Source organism: Choloepus didactylus, chromosome 9 (genome assembly GCF_015220235.1).
Source record: "Choloepus didactylus isolate mChoDid1 chromosome 9, mChoDid1.pri, whole genome shotgun sequence".
In the NCBI taxonomy this organism is placed as follows: domain Eukaryota; kingdom Metazoa; phylum Chordata; class Mammalia; order Pilosa; family Megalonychidae; genus Choloepus; species Choloepus didactylus.
This window is the reverse complement of record NC_051315.1, coordinates 68768243-68790841: the sequence shown is the minus strand read 5'-3', so window position 1 is coordinate 68790841 and position 22599 is coordinate 68768243. Positions and strand designations below refer to the sequence as shown.

At 37.7% G+C, this 22599-nt stretch overlaps 1 protein-coding gene across 9 annotated transcripts in view; it reads left to right on the top strand.

Moving 5' to 3' along the window:
• CCDC141 (coiled-coil domain containing 141) overlaps positions 1-22599 on the top strand; it is a 232839-nt gene that overhangs the window by 164340 nt on the left and 45900 nt on the right. For all 9 annotated transcript variants that reach the window (XM_037848536.1, XM_037848537.1, XM_037848538.1 and 6 more), the window contains 3 exons: positions 15188-15329; positions 17098-17217; positions 18625-18816. In XM_037848536.1, coding sequence (XP_037704464.1) covers positions 15188-15329; positions 17098-17217; positions 18625-18816 — 454 coding nt within the window. The remainder of the gene's footprint in view (positions 1-15187; positions 15330-17097; positions 17218-18624; positions 18817-22599) is intronic.

The window sequence follows — 22599 nt, the reverse complement described above, 5'->3', positions numbered from 1 at the left end:
TTGAAACTTAAAGATACACAATTGAAGAACAATGAAATTAGTGGAGTATGGTACAATTATTTTATAGCTGTTTAGAACTCTTGATCTGCTCTGTTTTAGACGTGTTTAAAAGTATTGACTAGATAAGTCTGGATTTGGGGAATTCTCTTTCCAGAGTGAGGTATTTAATCCAGAGTTTGTGATGGTTGCTATGGAACCACTCAAAAGTAAGATTAGGAATAATCCAAGGTCTTTCAGCAGGAGTCAAGAAGCTAAAGCTATGAGAAAGGCGAATTGATCTCCCCTTTGAAAAACTAACAATAACAACTATGTTTACTAAGTTTGTATACTGCAACTCCAAGTCATGCATCAGGTAGTGGTGGTGTCCACTGAGCTCCAAGATCCCCAGTGTGCCCCTGTCCAGGCCCTGCTCCTCATTCCCCTCCCCTCCCCTGCTAAAGGTCCAGTTTTCTAGGACATATAAATGTCTTGTACCCTAGGGAAGATATCCTATGGGGTGGCACAGGCACTTACTGTGCCTGGACTCAGGGTACATATTGGAAACTGGTTTGAGTCATATGATGACTGGAATAAGTGGTGAAGTCTCCAGGTATAATGTGGTTGGTTCCGTCTCAGCTTAGCAAATGGGTCTCAAAGAACAGATGTGGTATTTCTGCTCTGTTTGCCCTATTTCTTTCTTGTGGTTCTTTCCTCAGATTTGGATAGATCAGTACACAGCCAAAGACCCTTCCCCAGGTCTCTGGAGTTCAGTTTCTTGCTCCCTCCTATCCAGCAGCCTGCTTTGGTCTGGAAATTAACTATGAGGCAGTAAGCTGGTACAATCGTAAGGCTCACCTCATTTGTTTTCATCTCTCAGGGATCACAGACTTGTACTACCTGTTGTTTAATTGGAAATCATTGTTTCACATATTTTGTCTATTTTTCTAGTTGTTTAAGGCAGGAAGGTAAATTTAGACTCACTTCTTGGTCAGAAGCTGAAGTTCCCTATTCAGATTTTTTTTCCTTAGAATTTTTTTTTGAAATAATATTAAGTTTACAGAACAATTACAAAAATAATACAAAACCCATACAGAGAACTCCAACATATTGCCCTAGATACCCAAATTCACCAGTTTTAACATTTTGCTATGTTTATTGTACCATTCTGTCTATCTATCTATCTATCTATCTATCTATCTGTTATATACATCATGCTCTTTGAACTCATAATACTTTCCTGTACAGTTCCAAGAACAGGGATATTCATTTATGTAAGGACCTTAAGTACAGTTATCAAGTTCAAGAGATTTAACGTTGATAAAAAGCTTGTCATCTATATTCCAATTTTTTCATATGTCCCAGTAATGTCCTTTTGTGCTTTTCTCCTCCGTTACTAGATCCAGTCCAGAATCATGTATTACATTTAATTGCCATTGTCTCTTTAGTTGTGCTTTTTACAAAATTGTGGAAACATATATACTACATAAACTTTCCCTTCTCAACCACTCCCAAACTTACCATTCAGTGGGAATAATCACATTCACAATGTTGTGCTATCTTTGCTGGTATCCATTACCAAAACTTTCCTATCACTGAAAATGGAGGCCCTCCACCTATTATGCATTAACTCTCCATTTCCCCTCCCCTCTCACCCCTGGTAACATGTGCTCTATTTTCTGTCTCTATGACTTTGCATATTCTAGTTATTTCATGTAAGTGGAATCATGCAATATCTACCCCAGTGTGTCTGTCATTTCACTCAACATGATGTCTTCAAGGTGGATCCATGTAGTGGCATGTATCAGAACTTCATTCCTTTTAAGGCTGATTAATATTCCATTGTATGTACATTTTATTTATCCATTATCTACTAATGGACATTTGGGTTGATTCTACCTTTTCGGTCCCTCAATTTTATTTTTGTATTTTGTGGATTTTTGTAGTGAACCTTTTAGGATCACTTCTCATTTCCTTCTGTGCATATTTTCCCAATATTTTCTTGTGGTTACCCTAGGACTTAAATTTAACATCCTAAATCTGTAACAATCTTACTTGGTTTGATACCAGCTTAACTTTGATAGTATACAAAAACTATGTTCCTTACCTCTCCATCTCCTGACCTTTGTGTAGTTCTTATCACAAATTACATATTTATACATTATGAGTCCAAAATGATTGCTTTATCATCACTTTATCATGGATTTGCATGTTAGCACTTGTAGGAAGTAAAAAGTGGAGTTACAAACCAAAAATACAATAGTGCTGGCATTTATTTACCAATGTTGTTTCCTTCACCAGAGATCTTTCTTCATGTGACTTCAGTCTGTTGTCTATCATCCTTTCCTTTCAACCTACAGAACTCTCTTTGGCATCTCACATAGATCTTATCTAGTGGTGATGAACTCCCTCAGCTTTTGTTTATTTGAGAATGCCTTAATCTCACCCTCATGTTTTGGAAGACAGTTTTGCTGGATATAGAATTATTGGCTGGCAATTATTTCCTTTCAGAACTTTATATGTCATTCCATTGGCTTCCTGCCTCCATGATTTCTGATGAGAAATCAACACTTAATCTTATTTGAGGCTCATTGCTATTCTCTTGTGGCTTTCGGGATTCTCTATTTTGGGTATTTGACAATTTGATTATAATGTGGCATGATGTGGATCTCTTTGGTTTTATCCTGTTTGGAGTTTGTTAAGCTTCTTAGATGTGTATATTCATGGCTGTTGTTAAATTTGGAGAGTTTTCAGCCATTATTTCTTTGATTATTCTCTGGCTCTTTCTCTCTTCTCCTTCTGGGACTTCCACAATGTGTAAATTGGTGTGCTTAACTGTGTTCCACAGATCTCTCAAGCTCTTTTCCCTTGTCTTCATTCTTTTTTCTTTTTTCCCCTAAGACTGAATGTTTTCAATTGTCTTATCTTCAAGTTCACTGGTTGTTTCTTCTACTAGCTCCAATCCTATGCCGAACCCCTCTAGGGAAGTTTTACTTTTGTTACTGCAGTCTCTAGCTCTGTTTAGTTCTTTTTCATTACTTCTATCTCTTTACTGATTCTCTCTTAGTGTTCATCTGTCATTTTTCTGATGTCCTTTAGTTCTTTGTCCATGTTTTCTATTAGCTGTATGAGCATATTTAGGATCTTCTTTTTCTTTAAGTCTGTCTAGAATGTTCCATGTCTGGTCTTCCTTGTTGATGGTTTCTAATGCTTTAACATTCTCCCTCACATAGACCATGACTTCCTATTTCTTTGTGTGGTTTGAAATCTTTTGTTGTAACCTGGAAATTTTGATATTTTAATGTGTTAGCTCAGTAATTTAGACTCTGAGGTGTCTCAGTCAGTGTTGTGACAGATGTTTCCTTGAATGCCTGGAGCTAACAATAATAGTAGCAACAACAACAAGCAAGTAAAAAGAAAATACCTTTCCCAATCTTTCCATATTGGTCTGTGGGGGTGCTCTCCTTCAGAATTTATCTATCCTAATAATAAGTTTTGAGAATATCCCAAGGCAAAAGCATATAGTACTTCTAGATCTTTTCTGAGCATGAGTATTGTCTTAGACATGCATGCATGGCTCTAGGAATTTTCCTGACTGCATGAATCTGAATGTCTTATTCCCCTATAGTGCCTTATTCCCCTATAGTGAATGTCTATATCTGAATGTCTTATTCCCCTATAGTGTCTTATTCCCCTATAGTGTTTCCTCATGGTCCTGGATATGTCACTGTACCCACAGCTGGCACTCCTTTGCTCCAAGCAGCTGCAGTTTGTCTGTTCCTACAGTGTTCTGTAGGAAAGCTCTGTGAAACTTCCGTAGGTACAGGGCAAGCTCTGCCACAACAGGCCTACAATGCATGCCCTTGTTCAGTCCTTCAGGCCGAGTACACACAGACTGGCACAAACATACATGCACCCTAGAACATGCACAGAAATTATTCTTTGTAGGGAGCAGAGACTCATACTTGGCACCCAGGCCAGCTCTGTGCCAAGCCGTGAGGGGATGAGGGAGGAAGCAAGCATGCTGAGAGGTTTTCCTACCACTTTTGATTTGGTGCTTTCCCTGTTACGGCTATCCTTTAACTTTTCTGGAACTTTGAGAAAGAAGTTTCTGCCAGTTCAAAGCTTCTGTAGGGGGATGGAATGCTAAAGTGTCTTACTCTGCCTTCTCGTTTAGGGGAGGCTCCTATTCAACTTTGATGCTTAACTCCTGGAGTTAGAAAGCTGGTCACGATTTATTACTGCTAACCTCTGTTCTGTTTGCCATAGTCACTAGTGGTTTGTTTTCACTTCTTAAATTTAAGAGGGAAGTACTTTTATTTTTACATACATTATATCTTTAGGGGGTTGTGACTGTTTTTGGCCATCCATTTTATAGTGGTAGATATGTTTATTTACTTAGCTAGTCCTATTTTCTTTTTTTACATCCTTTGCTCTTTTTAGCCTTAATTTTAACATATATATTGTTTTTTCAAAGGGAAATCTATAGTTCTGTGCTTCAGGCTATAGATTGGGTCTTAGTGGAACCAGCAATAGTTAGGGACATTTGAGGAAACTTGAATTAATATTAGGTAACTGGATTTTAAAAAAACCGGCATTATGGTGTCTGTCAACATCTTATATATATATAAGCTTTCATAATAGTTCCAAATTGATTGGTTGCTCCAAGATTTCACAATACTTAAATCAATATTACTTCCATTTCTAAAGATAGAGTGCAATTGTTACTTGGCAAAGGACATTTTTTATTCAAAAGGTAGATGCATTGAAATGCATTAGAATCTCAGTTGAAAACTAGAGCCACAGACAGCTACTGACTTCAATCCCATGCATTACATTTTGGAATGGCTTCCCTTCCTTATCTAGTAATTCATCCATTTGGTGACATGGATCACCATCATGGAAAAGAAGCAGAGCCCGCTGAAGAGATTTCAAGTTACTGCCGCTAATGGAGTGAATATAGAGTTTAGAATTGTGGCAATGGAAATAAATGTATATTTCAACAAGGGAAAGTAGATGATATTGAGCATCATAATGGCTTCTTAGACTTCTGAATGCAAACCAATAAAAACTCAAGTTTTATTTCATGCATTCTAGGTGCCAAAAATAATGCCATGATTTTTAAACTTAAATTCTCTGAGCTTCAGTTTCCTCATCTGTAAAATGGAGATATACAATTCATAGAGATTTGTTTTAATTGAATGAGATGACACCACTTTTGGCACATAGAGAATGCTCAATAAACAATTGGTTTTATCTTAGATATAAAAAGTTTTAAAAACGCAATATATTAAGAGTCACGTGGGTGCTTCAGATGATTAAAACAGAGTTAGTTGCACCAAATTGCCATATTCATTAACTGGGGAAGGTTATATTTTAAATAGTGTAGATAAATAATAATGTTAAGGTAGTAAAAGGCAGAATACAGAGTTTGGGCAAGATGGAATTTCAGAGGCCCTTAGATCTGTTTTTTTTTTCCTTTTAGTAAAAAAAAAAATAGAACCTTGGAAGTTCACATTTATTTGAGATGAAATTTCTAAATCTTAGACCTTTGTTATTGTTGTTCTGTAATTACTACCTTACTAGGGACAGACTCACATCATTTCCCTGTTATGCTATCAATACACTTGAAGATTGATGAGCCTCACAAAATAAATAATGATTATTTGTATGTTCATTTGCCTCTTCTATTTCCTGTCTATAATCTGTTGATAATTCTGAGTCATTGTTAATTAGCTTATTATCTCTTTAAAGAATAACAGTAAAATCTGTCCCTTTCATATAACCTAAATACACTTTAGTTTGAAAGGCATTTTAGTGCATCCAGTTTGCATTTATTTATGAGGCAAGCTGCCTACAATAGCATGTGACAAGAGTCATACTTAGAATTACAGGGAAGTTGAGAGATCCTGGCTTCCAGACTCCTCACCTCTTCCTAGGCCTTGTTTGGCCGCATCTTTGAGCCCATAACCTAAAGATAGACTAATGGTTGCCTGCTGTCAAGCAGAATTCTGTCATTTATTAAGCCACAGGAAGCTGCTGGTGGCTGGAAGTGCTGGGTCAGGGGCTCTATTTGAGGGGTGGTTTCCCATAATTGAACAGGAATGTGGCTTTTTGTTTTTGTTTTTGTTTTTGTTTTGTCTCTCAGTGCAGTTACTGATTCAGAGCTCAGAAACATGCAGATAGCTAGTAACACCATGCTGTCTTGTGAAGTAATCATTTGCATCTCCTGTTTGCTGAGGATTTGCAAGCAAACTTCTTCAGTATTAATTCAAGTTCTATCCCTGCCTGAAAGACTCTGTTTTCATTCTGCTTTATGATGAATTTAAGCTTATAAACTCCATACTGACTGACTATTTTGTTTTGGTATTTCTCTAAAGTATTGTCTGTTTTGATCCAACACTTATTATTACTTTCTTAATGCTAGTTCTTATATTTTACAGAGAAATAAAAACAAGAGTTAATTGGGATTTTCTTTTCTGTCCACTTGACACTCATGTAAATTGGCTATCACAGCTTCCCTTAGTTGATATTGTGGATGATAGCGAACTTTAGACAAAATGTGATTCATTAATTTATTTTTCATTCATTCAAAAAATACTTATTGAGTGTCTGTTGTACATCAGGTGTTCTTGAGTATATAATAAGATAGGCAAAGTGTCTGCCCTCAGGCTACTTATATTCTGGTGGGAAAAAAATAATCAACCAACAATAAATCAATAAATGAGGTTATCTTATACAGCAGTGAGTATGATGAAAAAAACATAAAAGTGAAATAGGATAGGGGGTGACTCAGGTGAAGGGACCACTTTAGACACTGTGGTCAGGAACGGACTCTTTATGGAGAAGAGACCACCATGCAAATATCTGGGAGACGAGTGGACAAAGCAGAGCAACAGTGAAAGTGAAATAGAAAGGACACTGTGGCTAGAGCAGGGGGTACCAGTGGGGAGACTGGTATAAGACAAGATCAAAGAGTTAGGTGGAAGCCAGACCATTTTCAAATTCTTATTAGCAATAATAGGAAACATCATGTGCTTTGTGAATTCTTGATGTGATGTGGTTGCCATAATTATCTTTGTCCCAGTTTTGCAGATGAGGAAACTGTGGCACCGAGTAGGTTAAATAACATGTCCTGGAAAGTGGGAGAGGATTTGAATCCAGGCCTGAATCACTGTGTTTGGTTGTTAGCTATCTGTCTACTGCTTTCATCCAACATTAATCAGTAACAAGGAATCTGGGTACTTAGTAAATACGATTCTCTTTTCATTCTAGAGCACTTGAAATGTACTCCATCTGTCATCCAGCTTCAAGTCCCACCTTGTCTGTATAGCTTTTCATTCTTTCAGTTTATTTCACAAAATCATTGGACAGACACAGAAGCACCTCATATGATGTACAAGCACTGGGCCTCAAGGACAGCCAAGTGTATTTAAATCTAGTGCCAAATCTCCAGAACCCTCCTAATCTGTAGTTGAGGAAATATACCTTGAGGTAAGGTGCCCCAGGCCCTGGGGGAGCAATAGACACAGTGTGTGTTGGGGCACCCTCTTCAGAGGAGGCAGATGATCTCAAGCTCCTGCGATCAGGAAAGGTCAAGTGGAGGAGTGGGTTTGAAAAGGCCTTGAACACTTGTTGAATTGGATAGGCTGAGATGGGTGAAGTGTCCACATTTTCAGGCCAAGAAGAAGAGACTCTATCCCTACCACATAACACTTTATTTGAATTCTCTTGTATATGTCAGCTCTACCTAGTAGCTTTAGTTTTCATTCTGCACCATTCTGCTTCATTCCTTAGTTGTTTCTCTTGTAACAGTATCATCTCATCTAGACCATGATCATCTTGAGGCATCAGACCATGCAGGACCTCTTTTATGTTTCTCTAGTTTAGAATTTATATATTAGTGACTTAATTTGAAATGTTAAGGGGCTGGCATGACATTAACAAAATGCTCTTATCATAGTGAAAAGTATAAAAAAAAAAGTGGGAAGCAAAAAAGCAAACAAAAACAATGCCTATCCTTCTAAACAAAACAAAACAAAGAAAAAAACCCGGAAATTTCCTTTGCCTAATAGATTCATCTATGATTGCATTTCATAAAGACTCTACCAAACATTTAAGAACTTAACTATTTAAAAAAAAGTTTCATGGTGCATTTAGATGTTTAATGTCAGATACTGAAATTTGCAAAATTACAAAGTTGAGTTCTTATGACAGTGTTAACTCATCCACTTTCCAAATATTTTCATGTCTGTATTAAGGTGTGCTTTTTAGAGGTTGAGTAAATGTCATAGCTGCAATCTGGGTCTGTTAACATTGTTAGGATTTTATAATTCGAAAGTTTTAGTATGCAAGACACCCAAGTTCACTCTTTCTGTTAAATCTAGGAATGCCTGAATTAGGTTCTTGTAAAATATCTAGGGATTACTTGCTAAAATGTGAACTCATTAATTCATGGTGCTGCTGATATGATGTGGAGTAGCAAAGATCCCAGAGCAGGGAGTCTGGAACTGCAGAGTCTACAGAGGAAGGCTGACTGAAGGGGCAGAAATCTCAGCCCCGGGTGACTGAGGAGGGGTCTCAGGTTAGAGGGCTTAGGGGAAAAGGAACACAGAAAAGGGAGAGGGAGAGATGTGAGTGGAATTATTTATGGACAAGATGCTCATCACAGTGCTATTTATAATAGTGCAAACCTGAAAACTACCTAAATATTCCCAGAAATAGGGAAATGTTTGAGTAGTTTAAAGGGGCAAATGCATTGTGGAATATTCTAAGGTCATATTAAAATGGTGTTTCTGAAGAATATTTAAAGACATGAAGATTATCCTCCGAAGATAATGTTAAGTGGGTAAAAGTAGAATCCAAACTATAAATTGTGCATGTGGGGGGGGGGGGGGTACTGCAAAGAAAAAAATTTTTTAAAGAAATACATTAAAATGTATTTTTATATTTTCCAAATTATTTCAAATGAGAGTATTTATCTGCTTAGCTTTTGCTGTGCCCTTTTTATCTGAAGATGTGTGTCCTAAATCATGGAAATTTTTCAGCAATTAGCTCTTTAAATACTGTTTGTCAGCTATTTCTTCTTTTTTCTTCTCCTACAATTCCTATTGGAAGAAACTTGCATCCTCTGTGTCTTCCATGTCTCTAAATCATCTTTCATGCTTTTCATCTCTTTTGCTCTTTGTGTTACATTCTGATTGAATCCCTCAGACTAATTTTCACTTTTGTTAATTTTCCTTTTGTGTTCATTCATTTTTTTTTTCAGTTTCAGGAACTATATTTTTTCATTTCTAGAATTTCTGATTCTTTTTCATATCCAATTTTGTTTCTTTTATGATTGTTTTTGCTTCATAGTTTCTTGTTCTTTTATTATGGGTGTTGGTTTTTCCTTTATCTCTTGCATGATCTTAGATGTATTTACTTTAAAGCCATTTTGAGCTAGCTGTACTTATTTTCGTTTTATTTGGAATACATTTGGAGTACTTGATTTTTGAGTGTCTTATCTTCTTAGCATTGATTTTCCTCATGTATTTTGAAATTTCGGTTTGCACTCTCATCTGTAGTGGGAGATGTTTGTGGTTTGGGTTTGTTTTGTTAGCTTTGTTCTCTTCTCTTTGATCTTTCCTCCTTATCCGCTTTGTAAGGACCTCCACCTGGACTTATAAGTCTTCAGTTGCTGGATCAACGTCACACAAGTTCCTTTGGAGATACTGTAGCTCTCGGAAATGCAGTTGGAAAACTAGGGGCTGGTGAGGGGCCTGTTGTGGTTCCTCGCTGTCCTTCTATGTATGCCTGATACCATGGCCCCTGTTACAGTTGGCTGCAGTGTGTACCCCTCATGTAGGACATGCTTTGATCTCTATGGCCTCAAAGGAATGGAACTTCTGGACCAGAACCCAAGAGGCTGTAGCTTCAATCCCACTTACTGCTTTGTGTTTCTTAATTGTTACATGCATATAAAAGAGGTGTGTTTGTGTGTGACATTTGTTTTCGTGGGGAAAGATTCCCAAAGCAAATAACTTAAATGAGAAACCAATTTATTGTAAAAAAAAAAAAATATGTATATATGCATTTCACTTCTACAGTACAAATGGCACTTTCTCAAAGTAGGAATGCAAACTAGAGAGCTGCTAGTTTCCTCCAAAATAAAGAGCATCGTAAACATGAATGGACACTATTTAGGTCCCTGTTAAAAGAAGCAACGATTTATAGATAAGGAAGATTTTTTTTTCATTTTCAAAGTATAATTTAGTAGACAAAAAAGAAAAAATATCATTAGCTAATTCATTTTGATGAGAAAGAGTAAACTGTCAAGTGCTTACCATCTGGTTCAGCTCCTAATCCAGATGGGCTGCCAATAGTAATTTATGAAAGGTTTGAAAGCAAGTTGCCATTCTTCAGAAAGAATCATTAGAACACATTAACACTGGGATTTTCTCCCCTCTCCCAGCCACAGATTTGTGACAGTAGCAGATAGGGCAACTGCTTCCATACAGCAAATAGAACAGTCTATTCTTGCTCAATATGTCTCTGATCTTTGGGGAAAAAAATCAATCATTTTTCTTCATCCTTCCATCCCCTCTTCTGGCCCAAGGTAAAAAGGAGAAAGCGCCCCCTTTACAGAGTTTCTAACAAATATCTGAAGAAGCCTTCATAGTTTGTCATTGGAAAAGTCAAAGTCAACATCAGGAATAATCTGATATACCTCCTTCTCACACCCCAGAACAGACACCACCTACTCAATTCTGATAGAAAAAGCCCCAAATGTCAATCAATATTTGCAATGCAAATTTAAAGCCACAGGGTGTGCTAGAAGTCTAGCAGATTGCTATCATTTCCATTTTCTCCTCAAATCGTGCACAAATGAACAGTATTGCTTCAGAATCAGACCAAAGTGACAGGGCACCATGGTTTGGTTCAACCAAGTTTCAGTTATTCGCCTTTAGTCCTCATCCCATTTATTTATTATGACTCTGAAGTAATAGGACTCATTCCTCAGTGACTTATGAAATTCTAATATATTTTCAGTTCATGTAAGAATTGCAAGCAGAGAGTGAAGTCATATCTTTCCTTTGATCAAACCATCTGCTTTTCAGGCTCTGAGGAAATTACCAATATGCATGCTATCCATATTTAAAAATATTTTAGAATGTTCCAAAGTAAAGCCCTGATTCAGCTTATAAAGTTTCTAACTGAAAATGATGGAAGCAGGGCTAATTGTAACCTGCAGATTAGATTTCCACTAAGAAGAAAATGGAGAGTGGCAGTGGAGCTAAAAGTATGATGGGGAAATACTAATTGGTAATTGGAGAAAGAGTAGAAATTCCTGCCCTTTAAGGTAGAGATGATCTAGCTGACAATATAAGGAGAATAAAATAGGAGCTAGCTAGGATAAGCAAGGTGATTGGCAGCTTCTCCTACTTAGGAAGGTGTCCAAGCAAAAATTAGAGGCAATGCAAACAGGGCATAATAATGCTCAGCAGAACAAAGAAATTCAGTCTGACCTTCTAAGACTTTAAATAGAGCAGAGAAGTATCAGTTGAAGCAAACTATAAATGATAAAGAAGAAACTGGACAGTCTTTGTAGCCTAAAACTTGTATTAAGTGGGCAAAAGGCAAAGTCGTCATTGCTTAAAAACTACTAGACACTGTTACTAATGACATGTTTAATAGAGTGTGCATATGTTCTTCTCATTCTTTAAATCTATGTCTTCCTTTCCTTTGAATATTGATCAAAGAATATTTTTTTTTTAATTTGAAAATGTGCATTGATCTGCTAATACAAGGCTATGTGCTCAGTGCTTCAGGGGACATAAGAATGATTAGGATGCCATTCTTTCCCTTTAAAAATGTACAATATAGTGGATATACAAGAGAAGACACAAATCAACACAAAACAAGACAAATATCTCCTAGGTCACTGAAAAATAAAAAATGGTTGGACCTTCCAAAGGCAGAGAGAGAGCCTATTTAGTTGGTTGTGATTCATCTAAGTTAAAGTTGTAAGTTGTTAAAGAGCAACGTTTTTAGGGAATGAATGCTTGACTTGGTTTTTGCTCAGTCTGTTTTCTATGCTGAAGAGACCCTCAAGACACGAAGGTTGAACAAGGCACCCAACCCCTCTAGTGGCCGCTTTGCCAACTACAGACACTGGAGAAACCAGCTAATTCCAAAGACCCTCTCAGCCGGGCCAGCCTGTTTTTTTGATAGGCACCAGCACTCAACCTAGAGTAAAGCGAAATTTCAGAGTCAAAACAATCCAGTTTCTGTCATGCTGTGTCACAGACCCAGACAAGTACGGTGAGGTGGTAAAGAATAGATTCTGGGATCAGATGAACAGGTTCAAATCCTGCCTCTGCCATTTAATTACTGATCTTGGGCAAGTTTCTTAGCTCTCTGTTCTTCCGTTGGCTTATCTGTTGTTATGGGAATTAGAAGAGAGCTACTTAGAACGGGGAATTGTCACAGTAAGCGCTCAATAATTATTTTTATTGGTAGTAGTAATAGTATTTTTACGGCTAAAAATGAAAGCCATTTTTGTGTGTTGTCTGTATTTCCTGAAATTTGAGTAAAAAATCATTACTGAAAACTAAGATTTAAAAACAAACATTAATTCAATAAACAATTATTAAATATAAGTATATATATATTTGAGTAGCAGAGAGACCTGATTTCAAATCCCTGCTTTGCTACTTACTACTTGGGTGACTCTGGGCAAGTTAGCTCACCTCCAGAGCCTCAGGTTCCTCAGCTAAAAGTTGAGGTTAGTGACACCTACCTTACAACGTTATTTTATGGATTGTATGAAATAATGCATTTATAGTGCACTTGAAGTAGCATACTTGTTGCAAGACTTCATTAAGTAGTAACTCTTAATAGCATTGTCTACAAAACTATGAGAAGCATAAAACCATAGTCTGTATTTTTCATGGCACTATACAATTGAGTGATAAAATTTCAGAGGAAGGAGGGCTCACTTTAGTCTTGAATGGCCAAAAGGAGGCTGGATTGTGTCAAGTCAGAGCACCATTACTAAGACAAAACAGGAATTCAATGGAACATTAGGGAACAGTTAGGGATGCCAGAGCAAGTCAGAGAGTAGGTCTGAGCTCTGGGACCTGAGACATCATGGCTGCACTTACAGATAAGCCCAAGAAGCTGGGTGACAACTACATTCTTTAGAGAAAGCCAAGGACTAAGAAAAGTGATCGGAGCAGGGACCAAGAGGCTTGGCTGGACCTGGTTACTGAGGATTGGTTTCCTGAGGGGAGTGGAGTAGTCTATTTGAGGTTTGTACCTCCCTCCCAGCTACACCTCCTTGGGGCCAAGAAGGACCCTATTCTAACGTTGGTTAGTAAAATAGTATCTGTAATAAAGATAGTAATTGGTTAGCAAAACGCCAGATGCAGAGGTCATTCTAGGTAGAACAACATAAGGGCAACTCAGAGACGGGAGTGAGCATCTTTTACCTTAGTTGATGCAGCTCTTTAAATCATATTCTATTTTATCTTTCTGAGTTTTATTAATCATTTCCAAATTCATTTTATTTTAGCAAGGGACTTTTTATGCCATTTCCAGCCGTATTTCTTTTCAGTGTTTGCCCATTTTCCTTAACAAACTTTGCTCTCTTTACCATCTTTCCTCAGTATCACTTACTAACTTTATCTTTCTCATTCCACATTTTCTAAGAGTCACATTCTATAGAAAATTTGGAACCTACAGTATATAGGACAACTAGGATTTTAAGTGCCTTTTTAGAATATAATGTCTTAAAGTCTAACACCTACTCAAAATACGAGTACTACTAATACACTGCCTTCACTGAATCTGTGGATTTAAGTATCAAAAGAATTATTTCTAAATTTCCCTGGTTTCTTGAGTATACTCGTTACTGTTTCTGAGTATTAAAATGCAAACCTAATTGTTTTAAGTGTAATGTCTGTGGAACATAATTGTGAAGAGTGAGATTTCTCACAGTGGTTTCATCTTACCCCCAGTTAAACTTGCTGGGACCCCGGTAGCAGGTAGCACCCACAGGGCACACCGGGGCCCAGGTACATTTAACAAAAGTGGGAGGAATCTCAAGCTGACTGGTGAACTCTTACCTCTTTAACAGCCTCATTGAAATTCTGATGAGGTTACTTTACCTCTTAGTCCTTTGGGATCTTACCCTCATTTCATTACTAATTAAATTCATTTTTACAGTCATAAATTAATTATTTGAAGTAAAATTATTGAAATCTGTACCTTGATCCAAGATCGTTTTTATCTCTGGGTAATTAAATTTAAGAGTTATCATGTTAATCTTTATTAGTATTTGAAGGAAATGGCTGATGTGGAATTAAAGACTCAAAGTTCCTCAACTGTAGCAGAGCTCTGTTTTAGAGATAGATTGAAAATTCAAGAGATCCTTCCATCAATAATGTTCTTTCATTGCCTTGCATTGCTAGTATGCCAAAGTTGGAGCTGGTTAGGAAACATGCTAAGACAATTTTAGTTTAAGAGTGACTGGAGAAAAATTCAAAGTTCATTTGTTGTTTTAAAGGCGTTTTCATGTTATGAAACCCTGTGTCACTTTCCCTCATAAGGGCCATCCCAGATGACAAATGGCGATGTGAGGCTTGTTTTTTTTTTTTTTATAAGCTAGTACATTTGATTCCTAATTATTGATGGTAACTTGATTTTCAACCTCATGAATACACTCATTGAGCATTCATAGTCACAGGGACCAAGGACCTTGGAGTTGTATAAATATTTTACCCTATTGGAGTAGCACATGCTTTGTTAATTGACTGAGCCACATTTCTATTCAAACAGCATCTTTAGATATATGAATCTTTTAAATAATACCCCCAGGACAACTTTTGGCAAACATACTGTGCTTTTTATGCCATAAGGATCTCAAAGTATCTTATAGAAAAATATTAAAAAGTAAACCTTTAGGAAAAAATAGACCTGGTTGTAAAAACCCATAAGGCATCTTTTTTTCTTCAGGACTGATGACTTAAACAAAGGAACATAATTTGTTTTTGCTCCCTGCTATACCAGGACTATTACTATGTAATTTCTATTATCCTAAACCTGAAGCTGATAACTTCTATCAACTGTTACCTATCGTGAAAAGAGCAGATCAGTTTCCAAATGTTGCCTGCTCCTGGGACCTCTCTCTCAGGGTGGAGTGAACTAACAGCTGGCTCATTCTGTTTAGCTCTCGGGTTAGCGGCGTCCGTGAAATGATGGGATGCATCCGGAGACGAGTGGATCAGCTAACCGGACAATGTTCCGCACACAAGGAGTTTGCTCTTAAGAAACAGCAATTAACAGCCTCAGTGGAGAGTCACCTAAGAAAGGTAGTTTCATCAAATGCACTCTCCTTAGGCTAATATTTAGATGCAACTGCTTTAATTCCATTGCTGAAGATAACATATTTTTTACTTTGGTGATAATAGACAGTATGGCAACTGCCATATATGGGCAAGAGGTGGGGGACAGAGAGGATGGGGCAGGTCTCCGTAGGCTCCTCTTAGGATCCACATTAATGTCTATAATTGAAAAAAACAGGGTTGTAATTCACTATTGTTCATCAACCATCCCTGCCCAAGTTTGCCAAACATAAATATCTAACCCTATCTGCTAGCATTGAATACATGTACACAAAGGGAATCCATGTTTTGCACAGTACCATGTTACCTGAAACATGTGCCTTTTGGAACTGTGTTCTTGCTTTGAACAATTCTGTGCATAGTTCCAACGGGCAAAAGTTTCAGTGAACATGTGTGTATGTGCATGTGTGCTAAAAAAAAAAAAATATGTTTTAGGTTTTTCCAGGTAATAAAGTGTCATTATCATACTTGATTGAACTAGGCCTAGTTCAAAGGACATGGTCATTTTGAATAAAACCATACATATGAAAGTCCTTTCTATAGAGTGAATACAATGGAATACGAGAATTTTACTTCCTATTTTTAAAGAAAAGTAAATCCAGGCAGCTACTATTTGACTGAATAAAAATATACTTATCTGTAGGAAGAATATATATTTAAAAAACTAACAATGATATTAATTAATGCTAACAAACCTTGCTACATAGCCTAGGTCTCAAATTTTCAATGATATTTTCATTTGATACAGTGGATCTATATGACTAGCCTTACACATATAGATTTAGTAGACTTCACAGAAGAGGACATAAAATACATGCCTTTCTTTATTCCTACAGCTGACATTAAGGGCTAACCATGTCTCTAGTTAAATCGTCTCCCCACCTACTAATGATCCAAAAATGGGAATATGAGGCTTGTGCTGATGCCTGGGTTTGAGAGATTCCAAATATGGTGGCAGCTCTGTTGCCACATTCCCTAGAGCTTGAGATTCAAGCTAATTTGGTGGTAGAGGAAAATGCAGTAGGAGGTCAAAGAGCAGTTTGTCTTATTCCGAGCCGATTTGACTATAGGAAGGAAGGAATCTAATTGGTGCAAGGAGATAAAGGAAGTAACTTGAATAGCATAGACTTTAAAAGCCCCCTTGTTCACTGATTCATGTGTACAAAGATCAAATCATAGTCCCCCATGTTCAACCATTAAGTAGATTAAATGTGTTCCTGTGTTTTCCTATTGTTTATAATGTTTGGCTTTGCCCTGGCACCCCCTTCAGCTCCACCTGTAGAAACCTGTGGGGTGATCTAATACCCATGCACTGGCCCTCTAAATGTACCTGCAAAGTGGGTGCCGTTTAGCTGGCAGTGGATGATTATGAGTTAATCAGATAAATTCATCTCTGCTAATGTGTTAAGTACATTATCTTTTCGAGTTTATACAGATAATAAGTTCTTAGGTGTCATGGATGGTGTCTTATATATAATTGCTGTAAGTAAAAGAAATATCTTTAAATATATACCCGTTGTTGGAGGGTCAGTAGTATTTCCTCATATGAAGAGTAGCAATATTAATTTAAACATAAAATACTAGAATATTTAAAACTTTATTTTGATTAAAATTAATATTACATATATAAAGAATAATGAGATTATAGAGAGTAAAATTTATCTTCCCTACACAATGGCTACAAATATGCAAATATAGTATTATTAAGATTGCAATGTATTCTTAATTCCTAAAGGTGGAAATGTCAGTTCAGAAAATCAGTCCAGTGCTTTTCAATGCAATGGATGTTGGTTCCAGCCTTCCTGAGTCAGAGAAGATTTTGAGTAAATATCTTGAATTAGAAATCCAAGCTAAGGTAAATAAAATAATAATTATTATTAAGGTTATGATTTTTTTAAATGTGATTTCTTTTCTTCATATTCAGTAGCGTTTCTGCTGGAGCAAATTTCAAAAGAAAATTACCATTAGTATTGTGTTATTGCAAGATTCTAGGAAGCAATTAAAAACACAACCTTGTTTGTACACCCACCAATCAGAGGCAGAAAATGACCCTCCTCTCCCTGACACTATTTTTAGCTCCTTCCAACTCCTGTCACGTGGTACTAAGGTTAAAGTCACCTGACTGCCCCAGCAGGTGTTTAGAAGGGCAAGTCAGGGGCCCTCCCCCTGGCTCACCCAGGCTAGCAGGAAATGGCCTTGTTGGGCCAACAATTCTTAGCAGTAGAGCCTCCTCCACAAACAGCTCCCAACCCCCGACACTCACAGGCAAACCAATTTTTAAAAAGTAATTCACCTGGTGGTATTTTAAAATTCATTATTTAAAATACGTAAAATAAAACTTATGCCTGGGCTTAATTTCATTTTTTTTTTTTTTTTATTTTAGAAATTTTAGAAGGGGTGAAGAAATTGCATGGGGAGAAACTCCCCTACTCCTCTCCTTCCCAGAGTGCTATCATGAAGCAGAGCTTATAAATTAAAATTACCTTCATTCAGTGGAGTACTTGGGAAGCATATTAAATACAAAGAAGGAAGCAATCCCTCCTTGCTGCAAATGAGAGTGAAGCTTTTTCCTTGCATTTTTGCTTGATTCCTAGCTTGGTCTCACATGAAATTTTACATGGCTTTTTCTATAGCAATTGCATATGTAATGACTACAATATCTACTCAACCATTTAATCAGTGGTTAGATTTCACATGCCAGAAATTGCACTCAAGGGAAAACATAGGAGAGCATTCCCAAGCAAGTCAAATTCACTAACTCTTCTGGGTTATTTAGACCTTATATGTAACATTTCCCCTACACTGTTTAAAAATCCTTCTAGATAGAATATCAAATAAGACTGCAAAAGTATAATTGATATGTTACTTTTTGTCAATTAAAAAACGAAGAAGCAAATTTTGTCAACTTGCCCACTCATATAACAATTAGTTGAAGAATTTGATTGCGCTATTGTTATATTCCATAAAGCAATACTCAGTTATAATTATAGTTCTGCCATTTTGTTTTGTACCAAGTAACCTTTTTTCTATCTGTGACACAGAAAATAGAATGCTCTAAATAAGAAGTTTAAGCAATAGAGCTAAAGAATAATTGAGATGGTTTTCATGTTAAGGTGCCTTTTTTTTCCTTTTTGAATTTTGAAAGTCATGTCTTTCTTTTATTGAGAGAGACTTGGTACAAGTTCAATTAATAATTATATTAGATGGATGTATGGAAGATAATTCCCGTCTGCTTCTGACCCCCTGTGCTTGGCGTTCATAGGACACATCACATGAATTAAAAGCAGCTGCAAAAATCATGACAGAGAAAAATGAATTTGAACCTGATGAAGTAGCATCACTTTCTTCTAAAGCTAAATGGCTAGAGGAAGAATTAAAAATACTTTGCCAAAGCATTGGCTCCAGGTTACAAATTCTTCAAACTTACGTGGCCTTTTTAAAGTCGTCAGAGGAGGTGGGTATCTGTATGTTGATCTTAGGCAAGGTGGCCTCTGCCCATTTCCCTGCTTCCTGTGGGATGATAAGCTCTGTCCTGGGGATAGTTCCAAGTCCTCCATCCCAGGGATTGTACTCACTTACAGGTCTTTTATTCTTCAGGGCACCAAAAAACGTGCACATAAACTAACACAAAAACTCAACAAGTTGTTTAAAAAGTAAGGCAAATGTGTATGTGTGTGTGTGTATTTAGATACATACACACAAATAAACAAAGTGGCTGTATTGGAACACTTTTTACTACGTCCCATAAATATTTAAAGTATCTGCAACACATAACAGATTAGTTAAAAATAAATCATCTTCTAAACCATCAGTCTCTTTGGACAGCTAAGCAATTAGTGCGGTTCATTTAAAATAAACAGAACTGAAAATCATGGGCTCTGGGTCCAGTCTCAGATCTGTCTTGTGAGATGCCTTTTAATAAGTCATCTCTGAGAGCTTCTTCTGAGGCCTTATTCTCAAAAGATTTTAATAGATAATCTCTAAAACCCTCTCTAACAGACTAAGATTCCTCTCTCAAAGGTCCCAGCTTCTTGAAGACAGATTCAGTAATAGTAAAAATATTAGAGTCCCACATGCATTTAACCCTAGTCCTACAGGTGCATGCACATCACCCTCATGTTCAGGGAGCTGGCGGCTGTCTTAGTGGGAGGTAGAGCCAGCCAGGAAAACTCAAGGTTAAAGCCTACCAAAGTCAAGAAGCTGCTAGATTTCCATTTTCTCACCTTCACCCTACTGGCAGCCTCACCCATGCCTCCCACCATCCCCATCCCACAGACATGCATCTCCTCTCTCTGGTCTCATTTTTTTAATACTCTGAACTCCTTACCACTCTGGGAGAAGCCTCTGCCCAGTCCCTGGAAATCTCAGGTAACCACTGCCTCATTTTCCACATCTTTACTCAACCTTTCACCATTTCTGGCTTCTTTTTAGTTTTTCTTGGCCCTGAATTCTCACAGTTGGGCACAGGCATTAAATAGGATAATAGCATTATCCTATTGATAAAGACTTCTGTTCACGAATTGAAGGTTCAAAGAAGTGCGAGCTCTCTGCATCTTCACTGTCAAAATGGACCTTCCTGACGTCCAGTTAAGCATCCACTTCCTTGGCCCACTCTGACCTTTGTGGACCAGGATCCTCGCTAGGGCTAGGATCTTAGCTTCATAAATAACACTTTCTCAAAAGAACCTCATGTCCTTTCATCGTCCCTGTTTTCACCACATCTATTTTTCTACCTGTCAGAGCCTCCTGTCCCTCTAATCCTGGCAACGTTCTGTCTTCCACTCCCCTCTCTTGCAGCTTTCCTTCTTCCTTAGTCAGTTCGTGGTCACTCATTTCCATTCCACTCTCTGTCTCCTCAACACCCTGCCTCCTACCCTGACGAAATCTGCCAACTCCCAATACTAGATCCATTCAACACTATATACTCAGCTTCTTTTTCCAAGCCTTCTGCCACTACCGTGGAAAATCATCCCTTGTGCCAGTTGGTGCTGTTCAAGTTTATAGGTCCCTGCCTCAGCTGGGTCCACATATGCTCCCTGATTGGCTCCCATTCAGTGGTGATTCTCAAACATCTTACCCCAGTTTCCATTCCTAAATCTCAGCTCATGTCCTTACCTCATACTTCACTGAAAAAAATTTGAGGAGATTGAGCATAACTGTCTTGACTTCCTTCTACTTCCAAAACTATTGACATAATTACCCTTCCTCCTCTGTCTCCAGTAAAGCCATGTCCCTATTACTGTTTAGCACTAATCAGTCCCTCCATGTTTGCTCCAGTAACCAGCCTCTAATTTTTCAATTTGCCTTGTGTGTTTCTTTGTTCCACTTTGTCTACAATTATGCCCAAGTAGGCTTGCCTTTGCCACTTTCCTTCCAGTTACATCTGAACTCTTGGAATGAGTAGATGCCACTGCTTGCCTCTACTTCCTCCTCCTTCCCAGCCCTCTCCACACTGCAGATGAGTTTCTTCCCTTTTCATCCCTGCTTGCTTCTCTGCCACCTCTTCACTACATCAGCTATGCTCTTATAAACTACCTACCGATAGACGAATGCAATTATGTGATTTTCATTCTTCTTCCTGCCTAATCTCTCTGCAGCATTTATTTAACCCAGTTACCCAACTTCACCTCCTTTGGCTTTTTTTTAACAGCTTTGGTGAGGCATAATTTGCATAGCATAACATAAAATTCACTTATTTTACAATGTGCTGACTTCTGGTATATTTATAGAGTTTTGCTACTATCACTGCACTCCAGTTTTAGTGTATTTCCATCATTTCAAAAAGAACCATGATGCACTTTTGCAGTCAGTCCCTGCTGTGCTAACCCACCCACCCTAGACTGATGTATTTTCTGTCTCTATAGTTGCCTTTTTTTTTTTTTTTGACATTTCACGTAAGTGGAATACTACTGTTTGCTTCTTTTTAAAAAAATTTTTATCCTGGGAACACATACATAAAATTTAATATCACAACTTTTTTTAAGTGTACAATTCAGCAGCATTAATTACATTCACCGTTTTTATTAGTCAAGTTTCTCTAGGTGAAAAGAACTGACAGGAGATATCTGTAAGCATGAAATTTTTTTTTTTATTAGATTCAGTTTTATTGAAATACATTCACACACCATACAATCATCCATGATATACAATCCACTGTCCACAGTATGATAACATAGTTATGCGTTCATCACCACAATCTATCTCTGAACATTTTCCTTACATCAGAAAGAACCAGAACAAGAATAAAAAATAAAAGTGAAAAAAGAACACCCAAATCATCCCCCCATCCCACCCTATTTGTCCTTTAGTTTTTATCCCCATTCCTCCACTCATCCATACACTAGATAAAGGGGGTGTGATCCACAAGGTCTTCACAATCACACTGTCACCCCTTCTAATCTACATTATTATATAATTGTCTTCAGGAGTCCAGACTGCTGGGTTGGAGTTTGGTAGTTTCAGGTATTTACTTCTAGCTATTCCAATACATTAAAGCCTAAGAGGTGTTATCTATATAGTGCATAAGAATGTCCACCAGAGTGACCTCTCGACTCCATTTGGAGTCTCTCAGCCACTGAAACTATTTTGTCTCATTTTGCATCCCCCTTTTGGTCAAGAAGATACTCTCGGTCCCACAATGCCGGGTCCACATTCATCCCCAGGAGTCATACTCTGCGTTGCCAGGGAGATTTACACCCCTGGGAGTCGGGTCCCACGTAGAGGGGAGGGCAGTGAGTTCACCTGTCGAGATGGCTCAGTTAGAGAGAGAGAGGGCCACATCTGAGCAACAAAGAGGTACTCAGGGGGGAGACTCTTAGGCACCATTACATACAACTTTAGACTCTCCTTTGTGGTAATGAGCTTCATAAGGGCAAGTCCCATGCTCGAGGGCTCAGCACATCAAACCGCCAGTCCCAATGTTTGTGACAACATCAACAACAGTCCAGGTGAGGATGTCCAACACATCCGCACCTTCCCCCAGATCCTCAGGGCTGGGGAGGGGGAGGCTGTAAATATATTTTTTATTATCTGCCCAAATTACTCTAGGATGTGTCACTATTTCACTCCAGCCTATACTAACCTACCGTATCTCACTTCCTATTCAAAGTTCCATTGTAAGCATGAAATTTTATAAAATTGTTTCACACAACTGTGGAGATGCAGGAGTCCAAATTCTGTAGGGCAGGCAGCAAGCTGGGAGCTTTGATGAAGGTTTTGGTAAATTCCCCAGGAAAAG